The 27,711-nt window shown below is 44.0% G+C and overlaps 3 protein-coding genes across 8 annotated transcripts in view; 2 read left to right on the plus strand and 1 right to left on the minus strand.

Moving 5' to 3' along the window:
* ZBTB8OS (zinc finger and BTB domain containing 8 opposite strand) overlaps positions 1–27,711 on the minus strand; it is a 60,176-nt gene that overhangs the window by 13,259 nt on the left and 19,206 nt on the right. The window contains exon 7 of one of the 3 annotated variants that reach the window (XM_043532042.1): positions 24,133–24,159. The exons of the other annotated variants lie outside the window; for them this stretch is intronic. Coding sequence (XP_043387977.1) covers positions 24,148–24,159 — 12 coding nt within the window. The 3' untranslated portion in view covers positions 24,133–24,147. Of the gene's footprint in view, positions 1–24,132; positions 24,160–27,711 lie in introns of those variants that run through there. 3 annotated transcript variants of the gene reach the window in all.
* On the plus strand, positions 864–12,991 carry LOC102940693 (zinc finger and BTB domain-containing protein 8A). Of its 2 annotated transcripts, none has more exons than XM_037882034.2 (4): positions 864–1,002; positions 2,055–3,024; positions 6,130–6,299; positions 8,472–12,991. In XM_037882034.2, exons 2-4 carry the CDS (start codon positions 2,085–2,087, stop codon positions 8,802–8,804), a joined length of 1,443 nt encoding a protein of 480 aa, XP_037737962.1. In that variant the 5' UTR covers positions 864–1,002; positions 2,055–2,084; the 3' UTR covers positions 8,805–12,991. The 2 variants fall into 2 exon arrangements, with proteins under 2 accessions (XP_037737962.1, XP_037737963.1); XM_037882035.2 differs by lacking the exon at positions 864–1,002 and adding an exon at positions 1,060–1,194.
* LOC102940908 (zinc finger and BTB domain-containing protein 8A) lies at positions 21,277–27,568 on the plus strand. Of its 3 annotated transcripts, none has more exons than XR_005222844.2 (4): positions 21,277–21,757; positions 22,004–22,995; positions 25,307–25,902; positions 26,668–26,804. XR_005222844.2 is itself a non-coding variant. In XM_027829788.3 (4 exons), the coding sequence occupies exons 2-4, from the start codon at positions 22,035–22,037 to the stop codon at positions 26,992–26,994; spliced, it is 1,404 nt and encodes a 467-aa protein (XP_027685589.2). In that variant the 5' UTR covers positions 21,282–21,757; positions 22,004–22,034; the 3' UTR covers positions 26,995–27,568. The 3 variants fall into 3 exon arrangements, 2 of the variants coding, with proteins under 2 accessions (XP_027685589.2, XP_037737959.1); XM_027829788.3 differs by having other exon boundaries at positions 21,282–21,757; positions 25,307–25,422; positions 26,668–27,568; XM_037882031.2 differs by having other exon boundaries at positions 21,296–21,757; positions 25,307–25,476; positions 26,668–27,568.

Here is a 27,711-nt window from a genome sequence, read left to right on the forward strand (position 1 = left end):
CTGCCCATCATTTATACATACATACAGGGACTCACAAAGCAGTACCCCTAAGGGTTGAGTTAGCAACTGCAAGTTGTGTTTTTTTAAACAGATACAGAAAGAATGTGCTCTGTAGAACTAGATATATGATTTTGCATACAAGGATTACACAGATATGTCCAATAAATTTAACATATGTACAGTCTCTGTGTCTTTTCTTTGCCAAACAAAATGATATAAAATCTGGCCCTTCTGCTGGCAGCTAGTGCTTTCATCTCATGTACAAAATCATATTAAACTTTTATTATGGCAGGAACTGGGGCATCCCACCAACCCTGGGGGCTCAGCTAAGAGTGAAAAGTAAGGAGCGGGGCATCACAGATTCTCTTGAAGTGTCTGAAGTATGGGAAGGATGCAAAGTAGACCAAGCAGGGGGTGAGAAAGGACAGGCCCTCAAAACTCTACTGAAGAGCATGTCAGGAAGAGAAAAAAATGGGACATCAGGGCCTAAATCATAAAGCGTGAGGGGATTAAGAACAATTTGAGGCATTCTGGTGCCCTGAGGGGCAAGTGGGCTTGAGGCAGGACAGGGCATTACACTCCCCCAGGGGAACAGGCGGGTGTGTGGCAGATGGATCTTGGGCACCAAAACCCCTATAGTACACAAAGGCGTGAGAAGGAAGAATCTAGGGCATCAGGGTTCCCTCCTGGGGAGCATGTGGGGCTGTGGGTGTGAGAAGAGGAAAGCGCCACCCTGGAAGGGAAGCTCAGGCAGCGGAAGCTGCTGGGTTGTGCCTGCAATCGGAGCGTTGCCCCTTTAATTGTGTCCCCAGCCCTCGGGCGTCTCTGTCCAACGCCCACGTCAGCAAATACCTTTTGTTTCTCTCACGTTCGGGCTTCCAGGGTTTGGGGCGGCGGGACCCGCCACTTGCATTGAAGCCACACAGAGCCCGGCCCGCGGGTTTGGGGATCGCGCCTCCTGCTCTCCCCGGCTCGGCGGCTGCAGCCCGCGGAACCCAGCCGGTAAGTGGCGGCGGCGCAGCCCGCCGGCAGGCCGGCCTGGGCGTTGGGGTGCGGGGGCTGAAACGGCCCCAGAGCCAGCCGCAGGCCGGGGGCGGCGAGCCGCTCCCGCGGGCTCTGACGCGAAGCGGGCCGGGGCCCTTCGGCGGACGCTCCCGGGCCCAGGCGCTCTCCGGAGCCGAGCTTCAGCCCCGCGTGAGCCGCGTTTGCCGAGAGACCGAAGCGGGCGCCATTTGCAGCCCCGGGCGCGGCTGTGAGGGGCCGGGGACGGCAACAAAGGGCTGGCGGGAAGCGGGTGCGGGGCGAGAGCAGGCGGAGGGGGAGACGGGCTCGCACGCAGGCAGCCAGACCGGGATCGGGGCCGAGGCGGCGCGGGCGACGCCGGGCGCGGGCGGCAGTTCTCGGGGGGAAAGGGGGCGGGGGCCCGGCGGGAGCCGCACAAAGCGGGAGGCTTGAGCCTGAGGAGAACCCCCGCCGGGGCGAGCGGGTGTCGGCGCTGCAGCCGCCCGGGCAGCCCACAGGACCCTGCCGGGCTTGAGCCCCACGGCGCCTGGCCCGCTGGCGGCCGCCGGCTGCCCCCAGCTCCTGTCGGGCACTGGCGCCCCGGCCGCTGGGGAGGGCGGCCGGCACTGCGGTCTCCAGTCGCTAGGCGCTGCTGCCCCTGGTCGCTGGGCGGGCGTGTCTCGCGCCGTCGGGCGTCCCTGGCTCCCGATGGCTGAAGGACCAATGCGGGCTGGCCGCGCGGGTGAGTGACAGCGCCCTCCGCCAATGTCACGGCGCGGGAGCCCGGCCCGGCGGCTTCGGTGCCCGTGGCGAGTTTGCTGCTGCGGCTGCTGGCCGCGGTTTTGGTCCCCCTCCGTGCAGAGGATGTGACCGTCGTGGTGCTGGTCTCGCTCCTCTCCTCCCTGTGCTGATGTGGGCTGTTCCTCCTTCGGAAAAAGAAGGAATGGTCTCAGTGCATACTGCATTTCCAAAAGACCGCTGCTTTTAGAATTGGGTTCCGCAACTCTGGTTTACATGTAGCATGTCAAGATTGTAATTATTCTTTATTGTAGAGCAACGCTTCCTGTTACCCTTTTTTTGGAATGGAGATTTCTTCCCATCAGTTTCATCTCCTGCAGCAACTAAATGAGCAGCGCAAGCAAGATTTATTCTGTGACTGCTGTATTCTGGTTGAGGGAAAGGTTTTCAAAGCACATCGAAATGTGCTGTTTGCCAGTAGTGGTTATTTCAAAATGCTCCTTTCCCAGGGCTCAAAGGAGACAAGTCAGCCAACGACTGCTACCTTCCAGGCATTTTCTCCTGACACATTTACAGTTATTCTGGATTTTGTGTATTCTGGCAAACTCTCTCTCACTGGCCAGAATGTCATTGAGGTCATGTCAGCTGCTAGCTATCTTCAGATGACTGATGTTATTAGTGTTTGTAAGACCTTCATTAAGTCATCACTGGACATCAGTGAGAAGGAGAAGGATAGATATTTCAGCCTGTCAGACAAAGATGTAAATTCCAATGGTGTGGAACGCTCATGCTTGTATGGTGCTGACTGGAGAACAGAAAACAGTCCCCCTCATTCTCACTTAAATCCTGATCAAGGGACTTGTGTGATGAGTGGAAATGCTTGGAGCAATTTCAGCTACTATCCAACTTCTCAAAGAAATTCGCAGCAGCAGCTGGCCAAACATGACCAAAGGCAGGATTCCATTAAAAAAACTAGACATTTAGGATTGCAACAATCCTCTGACATTCCCCATTATAAATCAAGCAAGCTTGAAGACCGATCCTCAGACCCTACTAGCCACATTTCTCAATCTGAGGAGGAAGTCCAAATTGACACAGAAATTGACTCTGCCCATGCTGGGTACCAATATGGTCAGGGGTCCGATGTGATGCCAAGGAGCTTGGCTGTGTCACAGCAAGAGCATGAATCACCCCATTCTTCTAGCAAGTCAAAGTCCTCAAAAGCAGATGAGCAATATGGCAACATGCCCTCAATTTTAGGTGTAATGGGGAGCTGGGCTGAAGGTAAGAGTTGGTCATTTGTACCTCTCCCCTCAGTTTCTTTCAAAAATGTTGTTGAATCTTTACTGTATGAAAGTTACAATGGAAAATTTATATAACAATCTATTATATCACCAGCTCTATCAATGGGGAAGTATGTGTGACTGCACCCAAAAGGCAGGGGGAGGGAATACATTCAGCTGCATTGCCTAGAAATGCAAGATTGGAAAGTAACATTCCCTAAGTGGTACAACTCTGTTACGGCTACCTACAGTATCTTTCTACTTTAAGTCACTAACTTTTGAATTGGTTTCTCAAGCTTTGGAAGGATTCCAAAATGGGGTGAGTTTCACAAAATTAGAGCTCTCACTTCTTTTCCTCTCCCACTGTAATTGTGTTGCATTAACCCCTATGCCCTTAGGTAGACACAGAAACAAAAGCCATGTATCAAAGGTATGCAACAAACTATTAGGGACCTTGGGATAGGTTCTCAGCTGGAGTAAATTTGTAGCTCCATTGACCTATATTCCCTTTATTTTTGCAATATCTTTTTTGAGATATGGTGACCAGAACTGAACACAATATTTCCTAGTGCGGGTGTATCATCTGACAGTATTATCTTTTTACATTATTTTTCAGTCCAGTCCTTTTACATTCTAATACTTGTTGCTTTACCATTGACTTCTGCTCAGTATGCAGCATTGCTGAGCTGTCCACCATGATACCCAGGTCTTTCTTTCCTGAGGTTTTACAGTTAATGTGGAGCACTGTACGGTGTACACACAGTTCCAACTCATGAACTATGAGCTGTTTGTGAAAGCACACTCTCAGTAGTTGATTTTAGCCAAAATTCTCTTTTTAGTAGAGAGAATATCACAAGAGACTACTAGTTCAAGCTGGAACCAACGTGGGGTTGTTTTTTTCCTAGGAAAGGTATGTAGGGTCAAAGTCTTAAGTTCTTATAGAAGTATTAGAATTTTGGCAGAGACTGGCAGTAAATCAGGCCAGCCTTTTCAGGTCTCAAACTTTGTGATTTTTTTTTTTTTTTAATTTTTTTTAATTTATTTCTGTTGATTAAAACTTCTCATATGTCCATGTTCCCAAAACATCTTTTGAAATTATACTCTAATAATTGGACTCTCTCGTGAGTTTTTGCTTTATCACCTCTTCCTTTGGTCATAATTATTGTGCATTACTAATTGTAATGTAATGTTCTGCTAACTACTGGGCATACATAACTTTACAAAATTCAAGTTTTAAGTGGCAGGCAACCAAACACTAGAGATCAGATATATAATCTCTTAAGATTTACCAACCAAAGATTCCTGTGGAAGGTGAAGGGTGTCAGAATGCAGTTTATTTTATCTTGTTTCACATTCTGGGAAGGCACTGGCTTCTTTGCTCCTCACATTCATGCAACAGAGCAGAAGTAGGTGTTGGGATTCCGTCCAAGACCTCTTCCACTTGACTTATCCAGAACAACTCATCCAATTCTAGAAGAAAACTTCATCCAGTTTTCTGGAATCCAAAAACTCAGTCTGACTCTAGCTGGTCACTCAAGTTACTTTTTTAGGATGTAACAGCTCTATGCCCACGCTAGCCAGGCCCAGACACAGGGGTTTTAGGTACAGGATTATACCATGATTCTACGTCATATCACACAGTACACAGTTTCCTAGCTACTAACATTTATGCTTCTTGAATCTAATCGGTTTACACATTGTACGGATCGAGTAAGGACCAATCATGTTGCAGATTGTGTAAAGACCAATCACTTATGTCCTCACCTGATTTACATTTCAAGCTTATCAGTTCAGCATGTTCCCACTTATCTCATCTAGCCCAAAAATACCATCTCCAGCATAGCTTGTCACACCCTTGTTTACAGTTTAGCCTTGCACTCAAATCAAGCTATATGCAAGTTTACTCATGCCAAGCAAGATCTATGCCAATAGTAGGGAATCTCGTTCCTCAAAACTACTTTACTGTTAATTGCACATCACCAGTCAAGGAACACTCCCCCTATCCCCATCATGCTCTTTTTTTTAAAGAGCCTGTGGAGGAAGCGAGGAAGGTCATGGTGATGACAACTTTATAATGTGGTGGAAGGGCATAGCAATAGGAGAAAAGATACCAGTGTTCTGTTTCCAGCAGTACTGCTGACTTGCTGTATGATCTTAGGCAAACCATTTAGGTCCCAGTCCTGTTAATACTGAAGTCAATAGGACTATCCACATGCTTAATTAACTGTAAGTATAAAAAAAGGGTTGTGTGTTTTTTGTTTTTTTGTGGTTTTTTTTTATTAAAGGATTGGGGCCTAAAGCTGTTTATCTGTAAAATGGGGATAATAATGCTTATTCCCTGGTGAAAACCATTATGAAAGTGCTATGTAGTTGTTTGCCATTGTTAACCTAAAAATTGGGGGCGGGAATTAATTCCCTGACATATTTTGTTAATTACTGCTTTGGCATTTCAAGCTATTTTATTTTTGAGGCACGAACTTTGTATATTTACGCCTCAGTTCTTCTGCCTTGATCTGCTGGCAGTGGAGCTGTACAGTATAACTAGTAAAAAGAAAAGGAGTCCTTGCATCCGATAAATTTGTTAGTCTCTAAGGTGCCACAAGTACTCTTTTTCTTTTTGCGAATACAGACTAACACGGCTGCTACTCTGAAACCTGTCAGTATAACTAGTAGAAATGCTAATCTTTCAGACACTAACATTACAAAGGTAGTTAATTTTGAATGGCTGAAATAGCTATCTTATCAAACTCCATTGTTACTATAATCAAAGTGTTTGTCCAGGCTGGCTTATAAACACTAACCCTTCAGTGGCTCCCTAGTTTCATCCTGCAAGTTTGGTCACTATCCTTTATTTTTATTCTTATCCATTCTAGTATAGCCAATTGTTGAGTCCTTTTCTTTTATTCCACTGCTACATATTTAACGTGAAAAAACGATGACATCCTGTGGAACTGAAGGGTTGACTTTGAAAGATTTGTGATGTTAATTCACTGCTTTTTATAGTCAACATAACTTATAAATTAGAAAAAGTATCTTTTAGAATTTGTCATATTATTAGACCTGTTATGATATTTTTCAGGTTTTTAATAGGATTGTTTTGTAACAGATGATCTGCCCAGGATGAGATTCAAGTGCCCATTCTGCACTCATGTGGTGAAGCGAAAAGCAGACCTAAAGCGCCACCTTCGTTGCCATACAGGAGAACGACCTTATCCATGTGAGGCATGTGGAAAAAGATTTAGCAGGCTAGACCACCTAAGTAGCCATTTTCGAACAGTATGTATTTTAGACAAAGACTGCATGGTTTCATTTAATGCATGTACAAGTGTATGTCTTGGAGTATAATGTATGGATGCATATTATTTTACGTTACTCAATCTGCTTGGCACGATTACGCCATTTTTTTTTTTAAAGCAAGGTTAATATAAAACGGCACTCTAGTGGTTTAAAAACATGTCAACTTGAAATTTAATCCTTTTGAAATGGGATGAATTTCATCCTTGTTTAGAGTGCCTGCAAAAGGACTATGTACAACTTAAGACCTCCAAATAGGGTATAGGCCTTGTGTGAGCCCTTTGGAGATAGGTGAATGTTGCTCAAAAGGAATTGAAAGTAGTATTTGGCACTACTCCTACCCCTATCCATTTCTTTGTCTTAAAAATCACTTCTCCCTCTTCCCTGTTGCTCTGTGAAAGACTCCTATAAATGAGGAAACAAACTGACTAACCAATTTGACTATACAAAAAGTAAAACTGAAAATACAGAATTTTTCTTAAGTGTTAGTACAGTAATAGGTAGACTTGCACACAAGTGTAGCTCTTTTAAATTTTGGCTTTGTTCCTTTAATCCCTATTTAATTGTCTTTTAAAAATAAGTTCAGGAATAAGGTAAAACTGGTGGTACTGGGGGAAATAAGCTGTAATATTTGAGAAGGGATCTGGCAGGGTGGATGGAGGACCTAGAGCGGGGTGGGCAAACTTTTTGGGCCGAGGGCCACATCTGGGTGGGAAAATTGTATGCAGGGCAGGGGGTTGGGGTGCAGGAGGGAGTGCAGGGTGTGGGAGGGGGTGTGGTGTGCAGGAAGGGGCTCAGGGCAAGGGATTGGGGAAGAAGAGGGGTGTGGGGTATATGAGGGGGCTCATGGAAGGCGGTTGGGGTGCAGGAGTGGTGCAGGGTGCAGGAGGGAGCTCAGGGCAGCAGGTTGGGGTACAGGAGGGGTGTGGCAGGGGGCTCAGGGCAGGGGGTTGGGGTGCACAGGGGTGTGGCGGGGGCTCAGAGCAGGGGGTTGGGGTGCGGGGTTCAGCAGTGGGCTCAGGGCAGGGGGTTGGGGAGAAGGAGAAGTGCAAGGTGCAGGCAGGGGACTTAAGGCAGGGAGTTGGGGGGTGGGGGTGCAGGAGGGGTTCGGGCTCCGGCCTGGCACCGCTTACCTAAAGCAGCTCCGGGGTGGCAGCAGTGTGCACCGGGGCCAGGGCAGGGGCCTCACGCCATGCCACTCCAGGAAGCAGCTGGAACCACTTCCCTGCGCCCTTCCCCTTCTTCCTCTGCCCTCCCCCCAAAAAAGACTACCACTCCAGAGGACTTCATTAACTGTCAACTTACCTCATTTCAGGCCCAAAGCTAACTGTTTTCCACACACATTTGGCACCTTCTCATTTATATTGTTGAAAAGTTACATCAGAAAAATAATAATGAAACTTGTTATTTACCCTTAAGGAATTAATCTGACATCCATCTTAATGAATGAATAATTATTTTGTGTCACCTATTTATTAGGTTCATGTTTTTGGACCCTGACAGGTTGAAAATTATGTGTGTCAGTAACATATAGATCTGTAGGACAATTACAGAAAGATGAAATCAGATGATCTGTGACAGAAATCTTTGGTATACATACACACAAGCCTGCATGCTCTCCCTCTTCATATTTTTATTTAGTAAATTTTGTATTTGAAAGTGAAATATCAAATTGTTGAATGAGCACAGTTCTGTCATACTACTTAAGTAACAAATCACAATTTTTTGTTGCAGATTTTTTAAAATTCCCAGTTATGATATAATAAAGCCAGAACTCAGTTCACTGGGGGGGGGTTAGAATTTTCCTATGCTGCCTGGATTCTTAACATTAAAAGTTTAATTTCTCAACCAGGCCTGTCCTTGAGAACAGAATTATAAACTTTAAACTGAGACAGAACTTTTCAAAAAAGGCAAGTGCTCTGTAGTGTTGAGATTACAACACAGGGTTTTCAGCTCCCCTGTGAATCTCCTTTTGGGCTACTCAGTAGGTTTGTTTAAATCAGCCTAAATTAATTTTTTTTAATAAACCTGTGAAGCACAAAGTTGTCAAATGATATCTGACTGCCTCTTCACAAAACAAGAACACAGAACTTGTTTGGCTATCCTACTCTTATGGAGGAAAATACCAGCTTTTATCCATTTCAATTTTCACAGATTCATCAGGCCTGTAAGCCAATCTGCAGAAAGTGTAAGCGCCATGTGACTGAGCTGACAGGGCAAGTGGTCCAAGAGGGGACAAGACGTTACAGACTCTGTAATGAGTGTCTGGCTGAAGCTGGCATAGACAGCATCCGCATTGACTTGGAGGCTGAACCACAGCTTGAATTTCCACAAGAAGGGGATAAAGATTCCAGGTGGCACTACAGTGAAGACAACAGATCGGATGTGGAGATTGTGGAGGATGGGTCTACTGACTTGGTCATCCAACAGGTTGATGATAGTGAAGATGAAGCAGAAGAACAGGAAGTAAAGCCAAATATTAGGTAGTAGTGAGTGAACTGAGAATTAGTAAATCTCCCCTCTTACATTGACTTCCAGTGTCTTGACCATTAGCCCCCAACCAGCCTGTTGTTAATATACAAAGATCTACTATATTGGCTTCCTATGAACTTGTCTAAACTTGCATGCATTTATGGACATGCCATTGAGTCCATTTTGAATTTTGTTACTCAAAGTATCAATATTTTGCTTCATTAGAAAGAATCCATCCTGCGATGGAATAATGGATGAACAATGAAACTGAACTACTACGATAACTTTATAGCAGACAGTGGGTCCCTTCTCAAACCTTTTTCGTTGTGGGGAGGGCTAAAAAACACTTTAAAATTTCACATTTCACTGTAAATTACCCTATTTTAAAACTTTTATAGGCGGCGGGGGGGGGGGGGGGGGGGAGAGCGAGGAGTTTATATCCAGTATCACCTGGTGACAGCTAAGTATAACAGGGTAGCCCAGTATAGAACATAAACAAAATTTTCTTTAAAATCCAGAAATGAGGGTGCCCTTCCATGGAATTTAATAACTTCTTGATATCAAGTTTAGAGAAGCCAGGAAAAACTTTCAGAAATATTGTATATAAAATGTTTTAGATGTGATAGCACATATCTGGAAAAGCACTTTTTTGTAAAACTTCTAATAAGAAAAAAACAGTAGCAGACCATTCATTCAGGAAAACTTTTTCCCAGAAAATAAACAAATGGATATAACTTCTAGTCAATGCATCACAGATCAAGTGATGTCTGAGAGAAATCATTCATTGATACTGCTAAATGTCTTATTCACTTTGAAAATCGGGAATACTCGTTCTTTCCATCGAAATCCACTCAGTCTTTTGTTAACTATCGAAGGAAAGCAATTTTTTAAAATAATGAATTTTTGTACTTCTCAAAAGTGCCAAGTTGACATGACTGAGAATTGTATGTAGTATAGTTGTAGCTGTGTCAGTCCCAGGATATTTAGAGAGACAAGGTGGGTGAGGTAATACTTTTATTGGACCAACTTACGTTAGTGAGAGAGACAAGCTTTCGAGCGACACAGAGCTCTGACCTGAAGAAGAGCTCTGTGTTGCTCAAAAACTTGTCGCTCTCACCAACAGAAATTTATTATAATATAAAATATATTACCTCACCCACCATTACTGAGATTTGTTAGTTATAAGAACAGGTACAACGCTACCAATGGCAGTTCAAGCTTCCTGAAACTACTGTAAAGTAAACACCTTCAGGGGTGAAAAGGGTTGTTTTAGCCTCCATGCTAGTTCCTTCCTTGTCCCCTCATTACATTCTCAACAATGGTCTCACAGCTAACTAACCTGTACACCTGGTAATTAGAAACTGAACTAATGCAAACTAATTTTAATCTAAGCCACTGAATATTTTGGTCCATAGTGATCTGTACTCAATTTGAACTGGTAAGTTAAAGGTAATGTTCCCAATGTCATTCAGTCACCAAGAGGACCTTGTAATCTTCTTTTCCTAAGCTTTCTCAGTGAACAATATACCCTGAAAACATACGTACAATTCGTTACTTTGTCTACAATTAGAATACAAGAGGTGATTAGTGCCAACCAGAGAATGCCGCTGAGACAAAATAAGCCACTTTTACTCTCTGATATAGTGAGTTAACCAGCACTGCAAACATGAAACAAACGCATGCTACTAGTGTGCTTTTCTACAATCTCATCTTGAACAGAAATAATCTGTAGTTGGATGATTTAAAGATAATTGGACATAATTATTAAAAGCTTCATCCTGCCCTCATGGAAATTACTGGTGTTATCATTTATTTCAATGGGTGCAGGATTATGCCCTAAATTTCTATTTTCCATAAATCCTTGCTTGTCTGAATTTTTCTCTGATAGTAAATTGCAGGTTTTATCTCTTTGCACTATATCAATAAGCATGCTTGCCTGACGTCTAGATTAACTACAACAACATTACAAAAGTGTACTATTGTAACTTCTCTACCCATTTACATCTTTACATAAGTGGATTTCAAGTAGTGCTTTTTAAAGATGCGTAATCTTAATTTAATATCTGCATTACCTGAGAGAGCAGCATTTTCTTTTTGGGATGTTGATAGCTAGCAGGAATGTTAAATGAAAACCTGGGCAACGCCTTCCTGGAGATCATAGTCTGGATCCTAAATTTCTACACTGGCAGAGGCTGAGAGCAGTCCAGAAGTAGCATGCTCATCTTCTAGGGAGAGGAATACCCTCTGTCACCTTTGTCTGCCTCAGAAACAGTGTTAACTGCCTCAAGAGAAAGCCTTGTCCGTTCTTTTTCATATGGCAGAATGGGATGACCAGAGGTGGGCTCTGATAAAACAGGGAACTGAAAGGAGATTGCTTATGGGCTCCTATAGCCGATTTTAATTTTAATTATAATTATTCCAGATTTTCTCCTGCTATCACCTGTCTAAATTTGTTTTATGTTCCTTTTCACGCAGAAATTTGCACAATGGGTTTGCTCTGAAACTGCACAGAAAACTCTTGAAGTTTTCCACTTTGACAAAATTCCTGTAGTGGCTGGCAGAGGCAAGAAATCCAAGCAGACTTCTTCCATTTCTGCCAGAACTCCTAATATACTACAATTAAAACTTTGTAAAATATTCCATGACCAACCTGAACTAACTTTCAGACCTAACAAAGGAATGAGTATAGAGAGACTGAATGGCTTCAGAGAGCAGTTAATTTAGTAATTTGCTAACAGAAACCTGATTTACAAGTAAGAGGGAAAACTCCTGTTCAATCAGTAGTCAGCCACAATAAATTCCAGTTAGTAATAAATTCCACTGTGCCAGAATATTGAGCAATCACAGTAAATGATGGGGAGAGGGCTTTAGGGCCACGCACATAACCTGGGCTACATCTGCTGAGGCTGACATCTAGTGTGTAGCCTATTGCAATGGTTTTCAAACGGCGGGTCGTGACCCAGTACTGGGATGCGGCGGCTCTGGTCAGCACTGCTGACTGGGCCGTTAAAAGTCCCTACCTGTTCTGACGCTTCGCTGCGCCACAGAAGGAGCCAGCAGCAGGTCCGGCTCATAGGCAGGGGGGCACGGGTCTCTGCGCGCTGCCCCTGCCCTGAGCACCAGCCCGGGCAATGGAACCTGGGGGTGGGGGTGCCTGTGGGCGAGAGCCACACAGCTGCTTGTGCGCCTCTGCCTAGGAGCCGGGCCTGCTGCTGGCCGCTTCTGAGGCGCAGCGTGGTCCGCAGTGCCAGGACAGGCAGGAAGCCTGCCTTAGCGCTGTCGCTGACCAGGAGCCGCCTGAGGTAACCCCAATCCCCAGCCTGAGCCCCCCCAAACCTGGAGCCCCTTCCTGCACCCCAAACCCCTCATCCCCAGCCCCACTCCAGAGTCTGCACCCCCACCCCAGCCCTGAGCCCCCCAAACTCAGCCCCCACCTGCACTTCAATCCCTGGCCCCACCCCAGAGCCCTGACCCCCTCCTGCACCCCAACCTTGGCCCAGAGCCCCCTCCAACACCCTGAACCCCTCACCCCAACCCTGAGCCCCTCCCACACCCCGAGCCCCTCCTCCCCAGCTCAGTTGGGTCACGGGCATCAACACTTTTCTTCAACTGGGTCACCAGAAAAAAGGTTTGAAAACCGCTGGTCTATTGGGTATGTGGGGTTTTTCTTTTTAGAGCATAGACATGCTGGTCTGAGTCAGGATATTTGATTAGGTGGACATTTGTCTATCTCCAGGAGTGGTCAATAGCAGATGCTTCAAAAGAAGGTACAAAACCCCTGTAATGGGCAGGTCTGGAACAACCTGCTCACATGAGGGAAATTTCTTCCCAACACTAGGCAGTTAGCGGCTGGCTGTGTCCTGACGCACAAGGGTTTCTACAGTTTTAAATACATTTATCCGAGATAATGTAACCAGATGTTTTTATTTGTCATGTCTAGTCCATTTTGAAAATTTTATTAAGCTATGAGACTATCTTAAGGCAGTGATTTCAACAGGTAAACATGTTTTGTATTTTAAAGTATGTTTTATACTTGCCTTTTTAATTTGATTTATTCACATATTTTTGTACTGCAAAACAGGGTAAACAGAAGTGCCTGACACTCTTTATCATTCATCATTTTACATACTTTATCATGTTCCCTCTGTTCCTTTTCTAAATGTAAATGGTCCTAATTTTTTAAACATCTCCTCTCATGAAAACCTTTTGCTTCTAATCACTTTCTTTGCATGTTAGGTAGTAATGTCACACAATTCTTCTCCAGAAGCCCCCTCTCTTTATGCCCAGAAAAAAAACCATAGCCTGGCTGAGCAAATTTTAATGGAAATGGGGCTGATATCCTGCTGGCTTCATAGGTTACTTTTTCTATTGAACAGTCCTATCTGGCAAAATCAACTGCTTGTAATACTCCCTTCTTGGTACTCTGCCAGACTACAGATAAGTCAGCTGACTTCCTGCACTTCTAAACATCTTGAGAAGCTGTTCACAATTGTTGCATTGACTTCCTCTCCTGTCAAGGACATGACTGGGATGTTGGCGGTCATGCCTAATGGTCAGAGCTATGGGAGTAGCCAGGCCTGGAGGTTAGAATGGAGCCAAGTTGGAGTCAAGATTCAGGGCCACTGGACGTGTAGGGACAAAGGCAAGAGCAGAGCTGAGGGGCACAGCCAGGGGTCAGAAGCCAAATGTCAGATCCAATGGGTGAGCCGGAGACTTGGTCAGGAAGTGGACCCAGACTTCTCAAGGGCAGGGACAGAAGCAGGCACAGGAAGCAGGATCAAGCGCAGTTGCAGTTAGGGAATGTGCTGAGCAGTGAGCAAGGTCTGGGTATTGCTGGGTTAAACAGTAATTACCTCTACCCCTCCATCAATTAGGTAGCCTGTTAGGATCAGCTGTGTCCAGTGTGGTGTTAGGAGACTGTCCCTACTGCACCTGGCTCCTTGACAGTACTTCCCCCATCCAAGGGCGTGGTCTTTCTGGCTCCTTACCTTTTACCAGGAGTATGAGCTCCAGAGCATGGACATTCCCTTCTGGTTCCCAAGATTGTTCTTTGTGGCCATAATTCTCCCACTCCACCAGGTAGTAAAGTCAATCTCAGATTCGCTTAGACTCCAGGATTTCTCAGACTTTGTATTCAGCCTGACCCTGAACCTTCATGGGAGGATAGTGGAGTGGAGCAGCCAGGGAAAGGATTTTCTGTGTAAGGTTTCAGGGGGTCATGTGAAAAACTGGGTGGACTTTCAGGGATTTGGGCAGCTGGCTTTGGCATGCTACCCAGCTGATTTGTTCAGTAATCTTGATTGGACCCATGTATTGACAGTCTAATTTGGCATATGGGCGGGAGGATTTGAGATTTTTAGCAGACAGACTTTATTCCCCCACAGTAAGTGTTGGTGCAGCTTGGTGGCTTTGGTTAGCATGATGCTTGTATGTTTCCTTGGCAGCTTCCAGATGCTTTGTAAGTTCCTGGAGAACTTGGTGAAAGTGGATAATGAGGTCTGTTGCAGCAGGAACTTGAGTCTGCAGGAGTGACTAGATTGAGACAAGGGTGAAAACTAATGGGTATAAAATCGACTGTATTTGGAGGTAAGGATCGAGTTACTGTAAGCAAATTTGGCATATGTCAGGAAAGTGACCCAGTCTTCTTGGCGGTAGTTAAGGAAGTATCGACAGTATTGCTCGAGGATTTGATTTTACGTGCTCCATCTGCCTGTTGGTCTGCAGGTGGTAGGCTGAGCAGATGAAGAGTTTAATTCCAGGAGTTTAGAGTTTGCCCCAGAACTGGCAAGTGAATTGTGGGCCCTGATCAGACACTATTCTAGTTGGCAATCTGTGGAGATGAAAAACATGGTTTCGGAAAAGGGAGGCTGTTTCCTCAGCGGTGGAGAGAGTGAAAAGAAATAGTGCGCCATCTTAATGAAGACATCAGCTGCAACCAGGATGACAGTGTAACTTTGGGAGCGAGGTTGTTCTACAATGAAGTCCAACAAGACCACACAGCAGGGCTGAGGTGGGGTGGGCAGAGGCAAGAGTAGAACAAGCAGTTTAGCATGTGGGCACTTGCTCCGAAAGCACAGGTTGCAGGAGCAAGTGCCACCAAATTGAGTTTTATGAAAGCCAAAATGGCCAGCCACTGGTATACCCTGGCAAATTCTCAACACTTCAAGTCTGGGTTGACATTTTGGAATGTAAAAGCACTTCTCATGATACAGTAGACCATTGAGCAAATGGAAATCTGAGTTGAGCAGGGTGTCAGAGGTATCCGCCTCTGACAGATTTTGGCCACTTGCTGGTCTTTTGGGAGTAGTGTCTGAATAAGGGACAGCAAATCCTGTGCTGTGGTTCCACAAAATTAGCTGATCGTAGCACAGTGGCTCGGGAAGCAGTGTTCAGTTTGGCATATTTGTCCGTGTGGGAAAGGACATCCGCTTTCCCATTTTGTGACTCAGGGTGGTAGGTAATGATGAAATCAAACCTGGTAAAGAAAAGTGGCCAATGGATCTACCATTGATTAGGATTATGGGCCATTCAAAGATACTCTAAGTTCTTTGAATCAGTAAGGACCTGGACTAGGTACCAACCCCCCTCCAAAAGCTGTCTCCATTCTTCTAATGCTCTTTTGATTGCGAGCAGCTCCTTGTTCCAGATATCATAGTTTTCTCAGCAGTGGTTAGTTTGTAGGAATAATATACACAAGGATGGAGTTGGTTATGGGGGCCTTCATTTTGCAAAAGTACAGCCCTGATTGTGAAGTCTGAGGTATCTGCTTCCACAGTAAAAGGTTTGGCGGAGTCTGAACGCACAAGAACAGGAGCTGAAGTGAAACCTTTATTTAGCTGATCATATCTCTGCCAACCAGACAAAACAAAATCATTTTTGGAGGAGTGCAGTTATCATTGACGCTAGCTGGGAGAAGCCTTTCATGAAGTGCCAACAAAAATTGCTAAACTTCCTTGACCTCCTTTTGGGGCATTCCACCTAGCGATGGCAGACACTTTCCATGGGTCCATTGTTAGGCCCCCTGGAGAAATTATGTAACTGAAGAACTTGCCAGTGTCCTTGTCAAATTCACATTTTTTCAGTCTGGCATAGAAGTCATTCTGGTGAAGTCGGACAAGGCAAACATGTTGCTCAGGTAGTTTCTGGTCTTTGAAGAGAAGAATATCATCTAAATAGAGAACAATCGAACCAGCATGTCCCAGAAAAATTTGTTTACAAAATGCTGAAATGTGGCCAGAGTGTTACACAGCCCAAATGGCATATCCAAATACTCAAAATGTCCATATTAAGTGTGGAATGCTGTCTTCCATCTAGCATTGGCCGCTAAGAGCCAGAATTCCATAGCAAGCCTGGTGACTGGCCTATTCACCTGGCATAGGTTCTGAAGCACACTCTCAGAAGTACAGGGACAATTCAGGTAATCAAAAACATGATCTTGGTCTGCAACCTCTGCAAGGTGTCCATTACCTCTGTCAGGAAGAGAGAAGCCCTACCGGACTTCAGCCTCACAGCCAAGCCCAGTCTTTGGTCTTTCTCTCTTGAGCTTCTCAAACTGTCAAGGACACAACTGGGCCATGGGTGGTCAGGCCTAATAGTCAGAGCCATGGGGGAAGCTAGTCTGGAGTTTAGAGCAAAGCTGAGCTGGAATCAAGAATTGGGGCCATTGGACATGTGGGTGCAGAGTTGACAGCAGAGGGTCAGAACCAGGGATCAGAAGCCAAATGCCTGAGCCAATGGGTGAGCTGGAGACTTGGTCAGGAAGCGAAGCCAGGGGTCAGAACCATGGGTGTCCAGGATGAAGAAGGGTAGGAGCTGAACTGGGCACAAGAGCAGGCGAGGCAGGAGCAGGCACAGAAAGCATGACCAAGCACAGCTGCAGGCAGGGAATGCATTGAGCAGCCAGTGAGCTCTTTCACTGAATTAAACAATAGGTAAGTCTGCCCCTCCATCAGTCAAGAAGTTCTATCTATCCGGCAGCCCCTGTCGGGATCAGCTGTGTCTAGTATGTTACTAGCAGACTGCCACTAACTCCTACACCCACCCCAATTGGGTTTCTGTCCTCTTCACTCAAACTGCTTTCACCAAAGTCTCCACTGACCTCTTCCTGAGCAATTCTCCATGCCAGTATTCCATCTTGTTTTGACTTGATCTTTTCCACTCCCTTTTGATACTGCTAATCACTCCCTTCTCATGGACATTCTATCCTCCACTGGTTTTCATAATACCATCCTCCCCTGGTTTTCTTCCTACTTTTTTTGACCAATCCTTCAGCATCTGTTTCAGCAGATTCTCTTCCTTCCCACTACTGCCCTCTATGGAGGACCCCCATGGTGTTGTCCTGAGCCCCCTCTTCTTTTTCACCTACACTTTTTCATTGGGAGACCTCATCTATTCTTCTGTATGCTGATTGCTCTCAGTTATAGTGTGGCAAAATAGACTCCCTTCCTCTATTCAATCTCTCATCACTCACTGGCATTTCATTCTAGGTGGCCTGCACTCCTTTCAAACTTCGTTGCCAAAACTGAATTCTAAACCTTTTCTCTACCCCCCCATCTCCATTCCTGAGCAACACCTCCATTCTTCCTCTCACCTAATCTGCAATCTCCAGGTCACCTTTAATATATTTTTTTCACTGTCTCCCTGCACATACGGTCCATAGCCAAATCTGTCACTAAAATTCTGTCTTTCCTATCTCAGCAGCCAGATCACTTGTCCATGCCCTAGAATTTGAAGAAAAGATTGGGGAAAATGACCACCAATCACAAGAGGAACGAGAGACAGTGAGCCTCCCTCTGACTTCTTAAAAGTGTATCCTACTTAGTGAGAAGTATAGAAATCAATGCAATGAATGGTGATTTAGTGGGTTAATGGACATAGTCCACATAATTCTCAGTGGAAAAAATTGGTAGATACCACTGGTAAGTCTACAAACCTACTGTTTTCTCACACATATCCCATTGTCCTCTATATACCCATCACTTTTTATAAAGGCTAGACGCACACCATGTTTAAGGGCATGCCCCAATTGCTAAATGATTAGTTGGGAAGAAGCTTCAGCTTTGAGCAATTTATTTCATAATTGTTCACTACAGGGCTTCTTGCTCCATCCTCTGAAGCATTTGGTGATGCTGCTCACTTTGAGTGACTAGACGGATTATCTACTGGTTAGATTCAGTATGTTAATTCCTATTTTCCTCTGTCTCCCTCTTTCTCCACATCTCTCTCTCTCTCTCTCTCTCTGTCCTTTCTTGGCATAATCGCAACCATGGTCACACAGGAGTACTAATTTGGAGCATCTTGCAGTATGCACTGAGTAGGATCATGCTATTTGAACTATCTGTACAGTAGCTATGGTTCACAAGCAGGCTGGATGTTAAATCTATAACAGTCTCAACATCTGAAGATCTTTTAATATGCAGATCTCAGCTTCATTGTTTCCACGACACCTCTAACAAAATATGTTAGAAAGCAAATGCAGAGAATAGCCTTCATAATAATTTTTTTTTACCTAGCCTCAGAAGAGATGTTTGTTCTTGATTTTTCTTAACAAGAAACTGTCATCATTCTAAGTAATGAACATACTTCGGACTTATATAACCTTTCAACAGAGTGTTTTAAAGTGTTTCAGGAATTGTTATGTAACTAACATCCTTCAATTCCAATCAGAATAATAGTTCCACAAAGGGTAACTTACTTAAATTGACATTTAAAGATGAGTTGCAAAAAACAAAACAAAACCGGACACTAACTGAATATAGTGATATGCTGAATTCCTTACATACTAAGGATAAGAGGAGTGTTCAGCAAAGTTATTTTGAATGCATCAGTTGCCCTGAAGCTGCATATTATTATTCCTTCTCTTCTACAATGTATTATATTATACCTGCTGTATAAGTTCACTGAAAGAGAGGCCTTTTCAAGACTAGGAGAAAAAGCACCTTTTTCTCAATCAAGTTATCTTAACTCTATTGAAAACCCCACTTACGACTGTTTTCCCTTTGCACTGAGCAGTTAGCCAAAATTCAGGGATTTGCAGAGTTTTTAGGATCAGAAATTGGTGATATAGTTTTGCAAAAAAAGTACATAATATCTTGTTTCCCTGAACACCGTAACAAACAACAACAGGCAGTTTCTTTTCTCAGAAATCCCCAAGTCTGCCACTACAATCCCCAAGAAACCATGTCCCTCTGCTTCCTTTCAGGGTCATATTTGCAACTCCTTGTCCCGTCTGGCTTTTTGTCTCCAACACACACTACCTGTAGCTCATACCCTCACCTAGATCCTGCATTTGCAACCAGGGTTAGCACTCTATACAAGTTTCAGAGTAGCAACAGTGTTAGTCTGTATTCACAAAAAGAAAAGGAGGACTTGTGGCACCTTAGAGACTAACCAATTTATTTGAGCATAAGCTTTCGTGAGCTACAGCTCACTTCATCGGATGCATCCGATGAAGTGAGCTGTAGCTCACGAAAGCTTACACTCTATACAAGTTAGCCTTGACCTGCCATGTGATGTGGTAGCTGGGGCAGTAGCCGCAAACCTTGTAGCTATTCTTACTACATAAAGGGGCTTGATTGCCCCTCCTTTTGAGCTTGAAAATGCTTGGCACACCCATTGGCTTCAAGGAGGCCTGAGATAGTCTATAGACTGAAGACTCCAACACAGGTAGCCATAAACACCTTTCAGCATAATTTGAATATAGGTTTTAATATTTAGGCTATAACTTGACCTGCAAAAATCAAACTAAAGGTGTTTGACTGTATCTATGTTGGTATTAAGTGGGGTTTTTCAATTGATTTAAACTAGCTCCATTAAGCTAACTTAATTCGGGGAGGGGGGGGGGAGCGTACCCTTTTCTCCTAATCCAGACGAGGCCACAAGTAAGCATCAGAGAAGTTAAGATGGGCTGTGGGGTTTGAAGACTAAATTAGGGTACAACAAAATAAGGTAAGTAAAACCATTTGGCTTCAGTGGACTGTGGGGGTCAGACAACACTAACACATTGCATGATTTTGTTCTACATACAGTAGGAGGCAGATGTGTGATTTCTGACCATTTAAAAATAAATTTAAATTATACACTGAGTGCCCAAATAGTTTATTTTGTGTCTTTCAGCGTTTATAAACACTGAATCTAAAAAACAGTTGTCAGTACAGTACTTAAATACTTTTCAAACTAACTATGACATAGATTATAGGGATTCCAGCTGAGATGAAGCATTAAAAAGGGAATCAGCTGTTAATTTATATAGAATATTTTAGGAATGATCAAGGAAGATGGGCAGAACACTACTACTACTGCGGGAACACTACAAAAGAAGGGCTGCATGATCTGAATACCCATTTGCTAAACCAAAATTATGGACAGAATGAAAATGACCTTTTTATAATTCTAGCAAGAAGTGTACAGTTGGGAACCTGAAACTTCCAAATCTCATCTACTAAATTGTGCTTCAATACAATCTCTCCCCTCCCTGTGTGTTACTAAGAATTTTTGGGTCAGTATTTTATACAGTGCATGCATGTCAATTGTCCATACTTCTGCTATGCAAAAGCAAAATCAGAACTAATTGTTATGCTAATGGACAGAGGTTTTTATACCATGTTACTTGTCCAAGAACTGTTTCCAGTATTGTTTTTTCAAAGAAAAGAAATACCCAACATCAAACTAGCACTGTCCTTTATTATGCACATAGTGACACCTGAAATACAAAGTAAGAAGGATAAACTTTCGTGAGCTACAGCTCGCTTTCCGATGAAGTGAGCTGTAGCTCACGAAACCTTATGCTCAAATAAATTTGTGGGTCTCTAAGGTGCCACAAGTCCACCCAAGAAACCCTGGATATTTGACATTTTCACCTTGTTCAACAATGACCGCGCTCCACCGATTGCGGGAAACCGCGAAATGGGCTCCCCGGGGAGATGGCGGGTGCGGGGAGAGGGAAACCGCGCGGGCCAAGGCGAGCGCAACCCGAGCAACCGGCAGGAAGCGGCCGGGGATGTGCCCGCGGCGAGCGGAGCGTTGCCCCTTTAATTGTGTCCCCAGCCCTCGGGCGTCTCTGACCAACGCCCGCGTCAGCAAGTACCTTTTGTTTCCCTCCCCTTCGGCCCTGCGCGTGCGGGACCCGCAAACTGCGGTCCAGTGACACGGAGCCGAGCCCGCAGCATCCCCAACCCCGCCCCGGCCCGGCCCGGCAGCTGCCGCCCGCCGGTAAGCGGCGGCGGCGCAGCCGGGCGCTGCCATGGCCCCGGCCCGGAACCGGCCGGGGGCAGCGGCGGGCTCGGCGGACCCGAGGCGGGCTGGGGCCTGAGGCGGGCGCTCCTCGCAGCCGAGCCGCGCTCGCAGGGAGAGCGAGGCGGGCGCCATTTGTAGCGCGGGCGCCGCTGTGAGGGGCCGGGAAGGGCAGCCGAGGGGCTGGCGGGAGCTCGGCGGCTGCGCAGCGGGACGGAGACCGGGCAGGGGCGGCAGGTCCCGGGCGGAGCCGCGCGAAGGGAGGCTGCTGGCCGCGGGGCTTGGAGCGCCCCGTCCCGAGCCGCCTGGCGCGGTGGCCGGGTCACGGGCAGGCAGCCGAGCGAGAGAGGGCGGGGCGGGGGGGTTTCCCTGCGTCGGGAGCCCGCCCGCACCGATCCCCGAGCGGGCGTCTCGCGCCGTCAGGCGGCCCGGGCTCCCTGTGCTCGAAGGGCCAATTCGGACGGGGCGTGCGGGTGATTGACAGCGTCCTCCGCCAATGCCGTGGTGTGGGCGCCGGGGCGGTAGTTTCTCTGGCCGCTGAGATTCGTGCCGGTGGCGCTGGCGCCCTGGTCCTGCCGTGCAGAGGGCGCAACCGTGCGAGTGAGCGGGGCTGGAGTAGTAGCCCGGTGGCCTTCTCTCGGGCCTGAACCCTATTGAACCGTAACCCTCATACCTGTGAAAGGGATGGGTCTTCTTTCCCGTTGCTGAATCCGCAACGGGGCCTGTAAACTTTTCCAGTGAGTTTTGTTCGGTTTTAGGACATAAATGCACAGAGCTGGAGCCTCCAACTGAGGCATCTCATCTGCTCTATCAAAATAGCGTCTCTTCTCTCTTCCTTATGCTAACGCGGGCCGACCCTGTGGGGGGGGGGGGACTACATGGTCTCATTGTATCCCTTTATTAAAGAAAAATGTTTTTGAAATTGTGCAGTAACTTTGGGTTTACATGTAGCATGTCAAGATTGTAATTATTCTTTATTGTAGAGAAACGCTTCCTGTTTACCATCTGTTTGGAATGGAGATTTCTTCCCATCAGTTTCATCTCCTTCAGCAACTAAATGAGCAGCGCAAGCAAGATTTATTCTGTGACTGCTGTATTCTGGTTGAGGGGAAGGTCTTCAAAGCACATCGAAATGTGCTGTTTGCCAGTAGTGGTTATTTCAAAATGCTCCTTTCCCAAAGCTCAAAAGAGACTAGTCAGCCAACCACAGCTACTTTTGAGGTCTTCTCTCCTGATATCTTCACAGTTATTCTGGACTTTGTATATTCAGGCAAACTGTCTCTCACTGGGCAAAATGTGATTGAAGTAATGTCAGCTGCTAGTTATCTGCAGATGACAGATATTCTTAGTGTATGTAAGACATTCATTAAATCCTCACTGGATATTAATGAAAAAGAGAAGGATCACTACTTCACCCTCTCGGCCAAAAGGGTCAACAGTAGATTTGACTGCCCACCTTTTTATAGGGCAAGAAGGAAAGTTAAAAGCAACCCCATCCGTTCTCACTTAATTGCAGATCAAAAGGCAGGCATGGTGAATGAAAATTCCTGGACCAGTAACAGCAACCACTCATCTTCACAAATGAATGTCCAACAGCAAGAAACACAATTATCCAAAAGAGGCCAAAAGCTTGGCTCAGTGAAAAAACGCCAAAGGCATCTTGGATTATCACAGCCCCATGACTTTCTGAAATATAAATCAAACAAACCTGAGGAGGCCAGTGGAAGTTGCAGTGCTTCAGAGACTAATTGCACTTCTCAATCCAAAGAGCAAATTCAGTTTGACGCAGAGAATGACACTGCTCATACTGGGTACCGATGTGATCAAGAATCAAAGGTGATACCAAAGAAATGGTCTGTTGCTCAGCTGGAACAAGAACTTTCAAGAACTTCCCCTGTGTATATGGATTTAAAAGCAGATGAACTGTATACCTCTATGCCCACGATTCTAGGTGTAATGGGTGGTTGGAATGAAGGTAACAGTAGATATAATTGTATAAGGTGTTTGTCTTGAGACTTTTCTCAGGGTTCTCTTGAAAAAGATTCTGGGTGTCTGCAAAACCTTGGGAAAGACACAATCATGTGTATATGCCCAAACTTTAAGCTTCATTACACTTCCTTAATTCAGTATAACACCTAAGGAATAAGGAGAGAGAAGCAATATAGTCTAGTGGGTGGGCATCTAAATTCTGAGCCAGAAGACTTGAGATAGATCCTCAGCTGGTGTGACCTCAGTGGAGCTATGAGACAGTTTTACACCAGACTGAGGATCTGAGCCCTAGGTTCTATTCCTGGTTCTACCACTGATCTGCTGTGTGACCTCAGGTAAGTCACTTCATCTCTCTGTCCTTTCCCTCTCCCCCTCCCCCCCCGCTTTATTGGTCTTGTTTATTTAGAGAGTTCCTGCCCCAAAGAGCTTGCAGCTTTTCATGCTAATGTACCTATAGCACAATGGAGCCCCAACCTTGGTACCACTAAGTGCTACAGTAATAGCTTGTGCATTTAAATTATTAGACCTACATGCTTCATATAAGTACACATGAGTTATCTTATTGACTTCAGTGGTACTGTTCAGATGCGTAAGTGTTTGCAAGATGGGGTTCGAGGTTTACCATATGAAATCAACGGTAGAGATAATATAACAAGTACAGTATAAGAAGAAAGCAATCAGTGTGACCAAAGAAATTAACAGCAATTTGCACTAAGCTATAATCACATTATTGATGATCCACACTTTGCAAAATGCAATATTTACTATTAAACATTTGAAGTCTGTATTCATTCATATTGCATATATTTAAGAAATTTTGCAATTCACAGTAAGTTATGCTTGTCAATAATTCTGACGGCAAAAGCTACTGAAACCGTTGAAGGTTCAGAAGCGTTCCTCAATGAGTTATGCTGCAGGAAATGTCTTAAACATTAGTAAAATAAGGAGTACCAAATGGGAGAAGGAAGAGAAGAGTTCTCTATATTCATGTGTACAATACTGAAAATATTCACAGATTTTAAGGGGAAACAAAACAAGTTGGTTTAAAAAACAACAATGGGGTCCTTATGACCAAAAGTCCATATTAACTGCTGTGGCAGTACGATTGCTGACAGGCTTAAATCTGCTTAGATCTGAGTCACAACTGTGCCTAAAGGAAATTTAGAAAACGGCTTAGTATAGTTTAGTAGTAGCATGGTGCACCATCACAAGTAAGAACCAGACTTGATTCTTGGGTTTAGCCTTTTCCTGAATTGGCATTGGATTGCCATTACTCCAAGGGAGAAGCACCACATTAGCCATTTAGCTGTTTCTGTCTTGAATGTCAGGCAGATCCCTTCTCCATATAAGGCAGAGAGGGAATTGAATGTGGACCTCCTACATCTCGTGAGTGCTCTTGCCACTGGGGTAAAAGTTATGATAGTTATCTTTCCTCCCACCCATGGGAGCTATTTGGTGAATTCATGTCAAATATGTGAATAATTTCAGGTTGACTGAAACTACATTTTTTGACAAACTACTCATCTGAAAAAAATTCAGTCAGTTCTACCTGGTACCAGCCTACTTACTACCTGAGGGATTGCCTCTCTCTCCATGCCTGCTGCAACTGCTGTGGTCATCAAAGGTGCTTTAGCTAGATCCTCTTCCTACCCCCTTCCCCCCCATTATAAAAGAGAAGAAATGTGAGGGCTCAGACTTAACTTGCTTCCGCACCCTTGGTCCAAAATAGTCTGAATTTGATGACTTTCTGGATATACTGCAAAAGACCTCTGTTTAGGAGGATTTTTGGAGAGGCTTAGAATATGCTTTCTTGAGGAACAGGGAATAGGTGGCTGGCAAAATTCTGTGGAATTTATTTTAATGCTGCTGAGATCTAATTGTATTTTTTGTATAAATTATATTAAGGCACCTTGAGTCTTGGAATGATGTCTTTATTTCAAATTAAACAAATATTCATCTGGATTCTAAAACATTATCTGAAGCAAAAGTCCAATCTGTAAGCATCTGAAAACCTATGCATGTTAAGGCACCTCTGTAAGTATGTATGTAAATAACCTAGTTTAGGGTCAGTCTGTCTAGGACAGAATCCGCTATCTAAATCAGTTCACCAAGTATTTGACTTTTTATTAAGTTGGAAAAATAATGCAGTGAGAGGAGAGAAGGAGGGTTGTGGTTGTGTTTTGGATTCTTTTCTCTCAAGTTACAGATTATAGGAAAAGCTAACTTTGCTTCAACAAATCTGTCTAGGGAAGAGACTATTGATGTTTACCTAACTAATAGGATTTTCTCTGTAACAGATGATCTACCTAAGATGCAATTCAAGTGCCCCTTCTGCACCCATACAGTGAAACGGAGAGCAGACATGAAGCGGCATCTTCGATGTCACACAGGGGAACGACCTTATCCGTGTGAGGCATGTGGGAAAAAATTCACAAGATTAGAGCACCTACGTAGCCATTTCCAAACAGTATGTCATTTGACTAAAGACTGGCTTTCTTGAAAAATGAAATTATGTTCACAACAGCAGTTTGTTGTCCAGAACCAGCCCCAGAGAGTCACTCATCTTACTGCTCTTCAGTGGCCAGTATAAAATAATTTAGTCGTCTCACTTGTCTCTGTTTAGGAACTGGACAAGCATCTACATCACAACACTAACCATCAAATTTACCATTAAAATTAACATCTTTGGTGGTAGCCTAACCATGGCTTCTGTGGTAAAGAGAGAGACTGAACTACTCTATCTTGCCCCTAAATGTTAAGATGGATGAGGCCTTTTGGCAAAATGAAAAGAAACTTGTAGCTGCATGTGCTGCACCTGTTATGTGCACAAATAGGACTGTGCTCTCAAAACTTATGGACTTAATTCTTCAGTGGAGACAAGTGCCTTTTACATGTAAGATAATATTTAGAAATAACAAACTGTATGATAACATAGCATTTTCTAAAAAACCACTAAAGCAGTATTTAAAAGAAAGGGCCACAATAAGCACAACGGGTACAGTTTAGAAAAATTGTCTTCAAATGACGGAGATTGAGTTGTGGAGGAGAACAAAGTAGCCACAAATTGAAAGTAGAAAGCAAAAACTAGCTTTTAATCTACTTAAGAGTTGGAAAATGTGAGTGTAAATCACATTTGAAATGCTGAAATAATAGTGTGGCATTTTCATTACTTTTTTTTAAGTATCCCATCTTTATTTGTTTTGGTGCACACATACACAATGCCTATGTGAATACTTGGACCCAGTTAATAACTTGGTTTCTAGTTTAAATAAAAAGATGGTTGTAGCACAGAAGCAGTGCATCCTGTCCTAGGTGTGCATTTTGTTGCATAAACACGTCTGGAAAGAAAAAAGCTTTCCCCTTTTGATAAGCAGATAAAATACTCATATTTTATTAGTTGCGTAAGAAACAAGATGAAAATCAAAGATAGTTAATGATCCAGTGTACTTGTACTATAGACTTTAATAAATGAGTACAGATCTGTTGGTTCTTGCTCTAGAAGTCTCATTTATAATCCCCTTACTTACTTTTAGGGTGATCTAATACATTTCTCAGTTTATAAAAATATTACTGTAGATGTTAAAGAAAAAAACTAAAGAAAACATTGTATTAACCCTTCTTTGGAAGAAAGCTGATTTTCCATTTTAAATCTCTATAGATACATCAAGCCGGCAAACTAATCTGCAGAAAGTGTAAGAATCATGTCACCGACTTAACAGGACATGTGATTCAACAAGGAACAAGGCGCTACAGACTATGTAATGAATGTCTAGCTGAAGCAGATATTGACAGCATTCGTGATGACTTAAATGCAGAACATCCTCTTACTATCTCTCTAGGAGACAAAATTTCTGAGTGGCACTTGGATGAAGAGCCCAGATCAGATGTAGAGATGGAGGATGAACCTGATAAATTTGTCATCCAGCAAGTTAATGATGATAACACAGATGAGACAGACGAAAAAGTGAAATCAAATCTTAGATAGTTGTATTTGGAGTGAAATCTATTAGGGCTCATCTCATCACGGACTCACTACATCTTGCCAATTAAGAGACTATGATCTACTTAATCATTAATAGATCCTTTTTAACAATACTGCATGGGAGCAAAATAAGGCCTACAATCTAGTGTGCACATAGTTCCAGACATTCCTTTGTGTCCATAGGAACTTCTTTCTAACTACATTTTTTGCTACAATGTAAAGATCCCTGAAAGTTGGCCAGAAACTGAACATCTGGAGAGCTATTAAAATGATTTATTTTACGGTAAGCCAAAGACCACCTCAAAGTTCCTGTTTAAATGAAAGCGTGAACCATTTTTCTTCCTTTATTTCAAAGCCTTTGTTAGAACAAAGTTGTTTAAGATGTTCTAAAAGGCATTTCTTCATAGGTTTAATGTTCTTGCTTTGATGCAGCTGGCAGAACTACTGAATCAGTTACTATGAAAAACTTACTAAAGCCAGTAGTTAAAATACATATTTTCTGTAAATACTGTATTTAATCTATGTACACTTACAAAAAATTTACATTTGATACTTGTAATAAAATTTTTAAAACTAATTAGAATCTGACTAGTCTGCTTACTAGAATAGCATTTTCTCAAAAAAAAATGCTACCCATTACTGGTTACAAGAAAAAGCATTTTAAAGAATATCTATATAGAGCAGGTTACGGGATAGAACAGCTACATTTGGATGGAGTGA

Source organism: Chelonia mydas, chromosome 19 (genome assembly GCF_015237465.2).
Source record: "Chelonia mydas isolate rCheMyd1 chromosome 19, rCheMyd1.pri.v2, whole genome shotgun sequence".
NCBI lineage: Eukaryota > Metazoa > Chordata > Testudines > Cheloniidae > Chelonia > Chelonia mydas.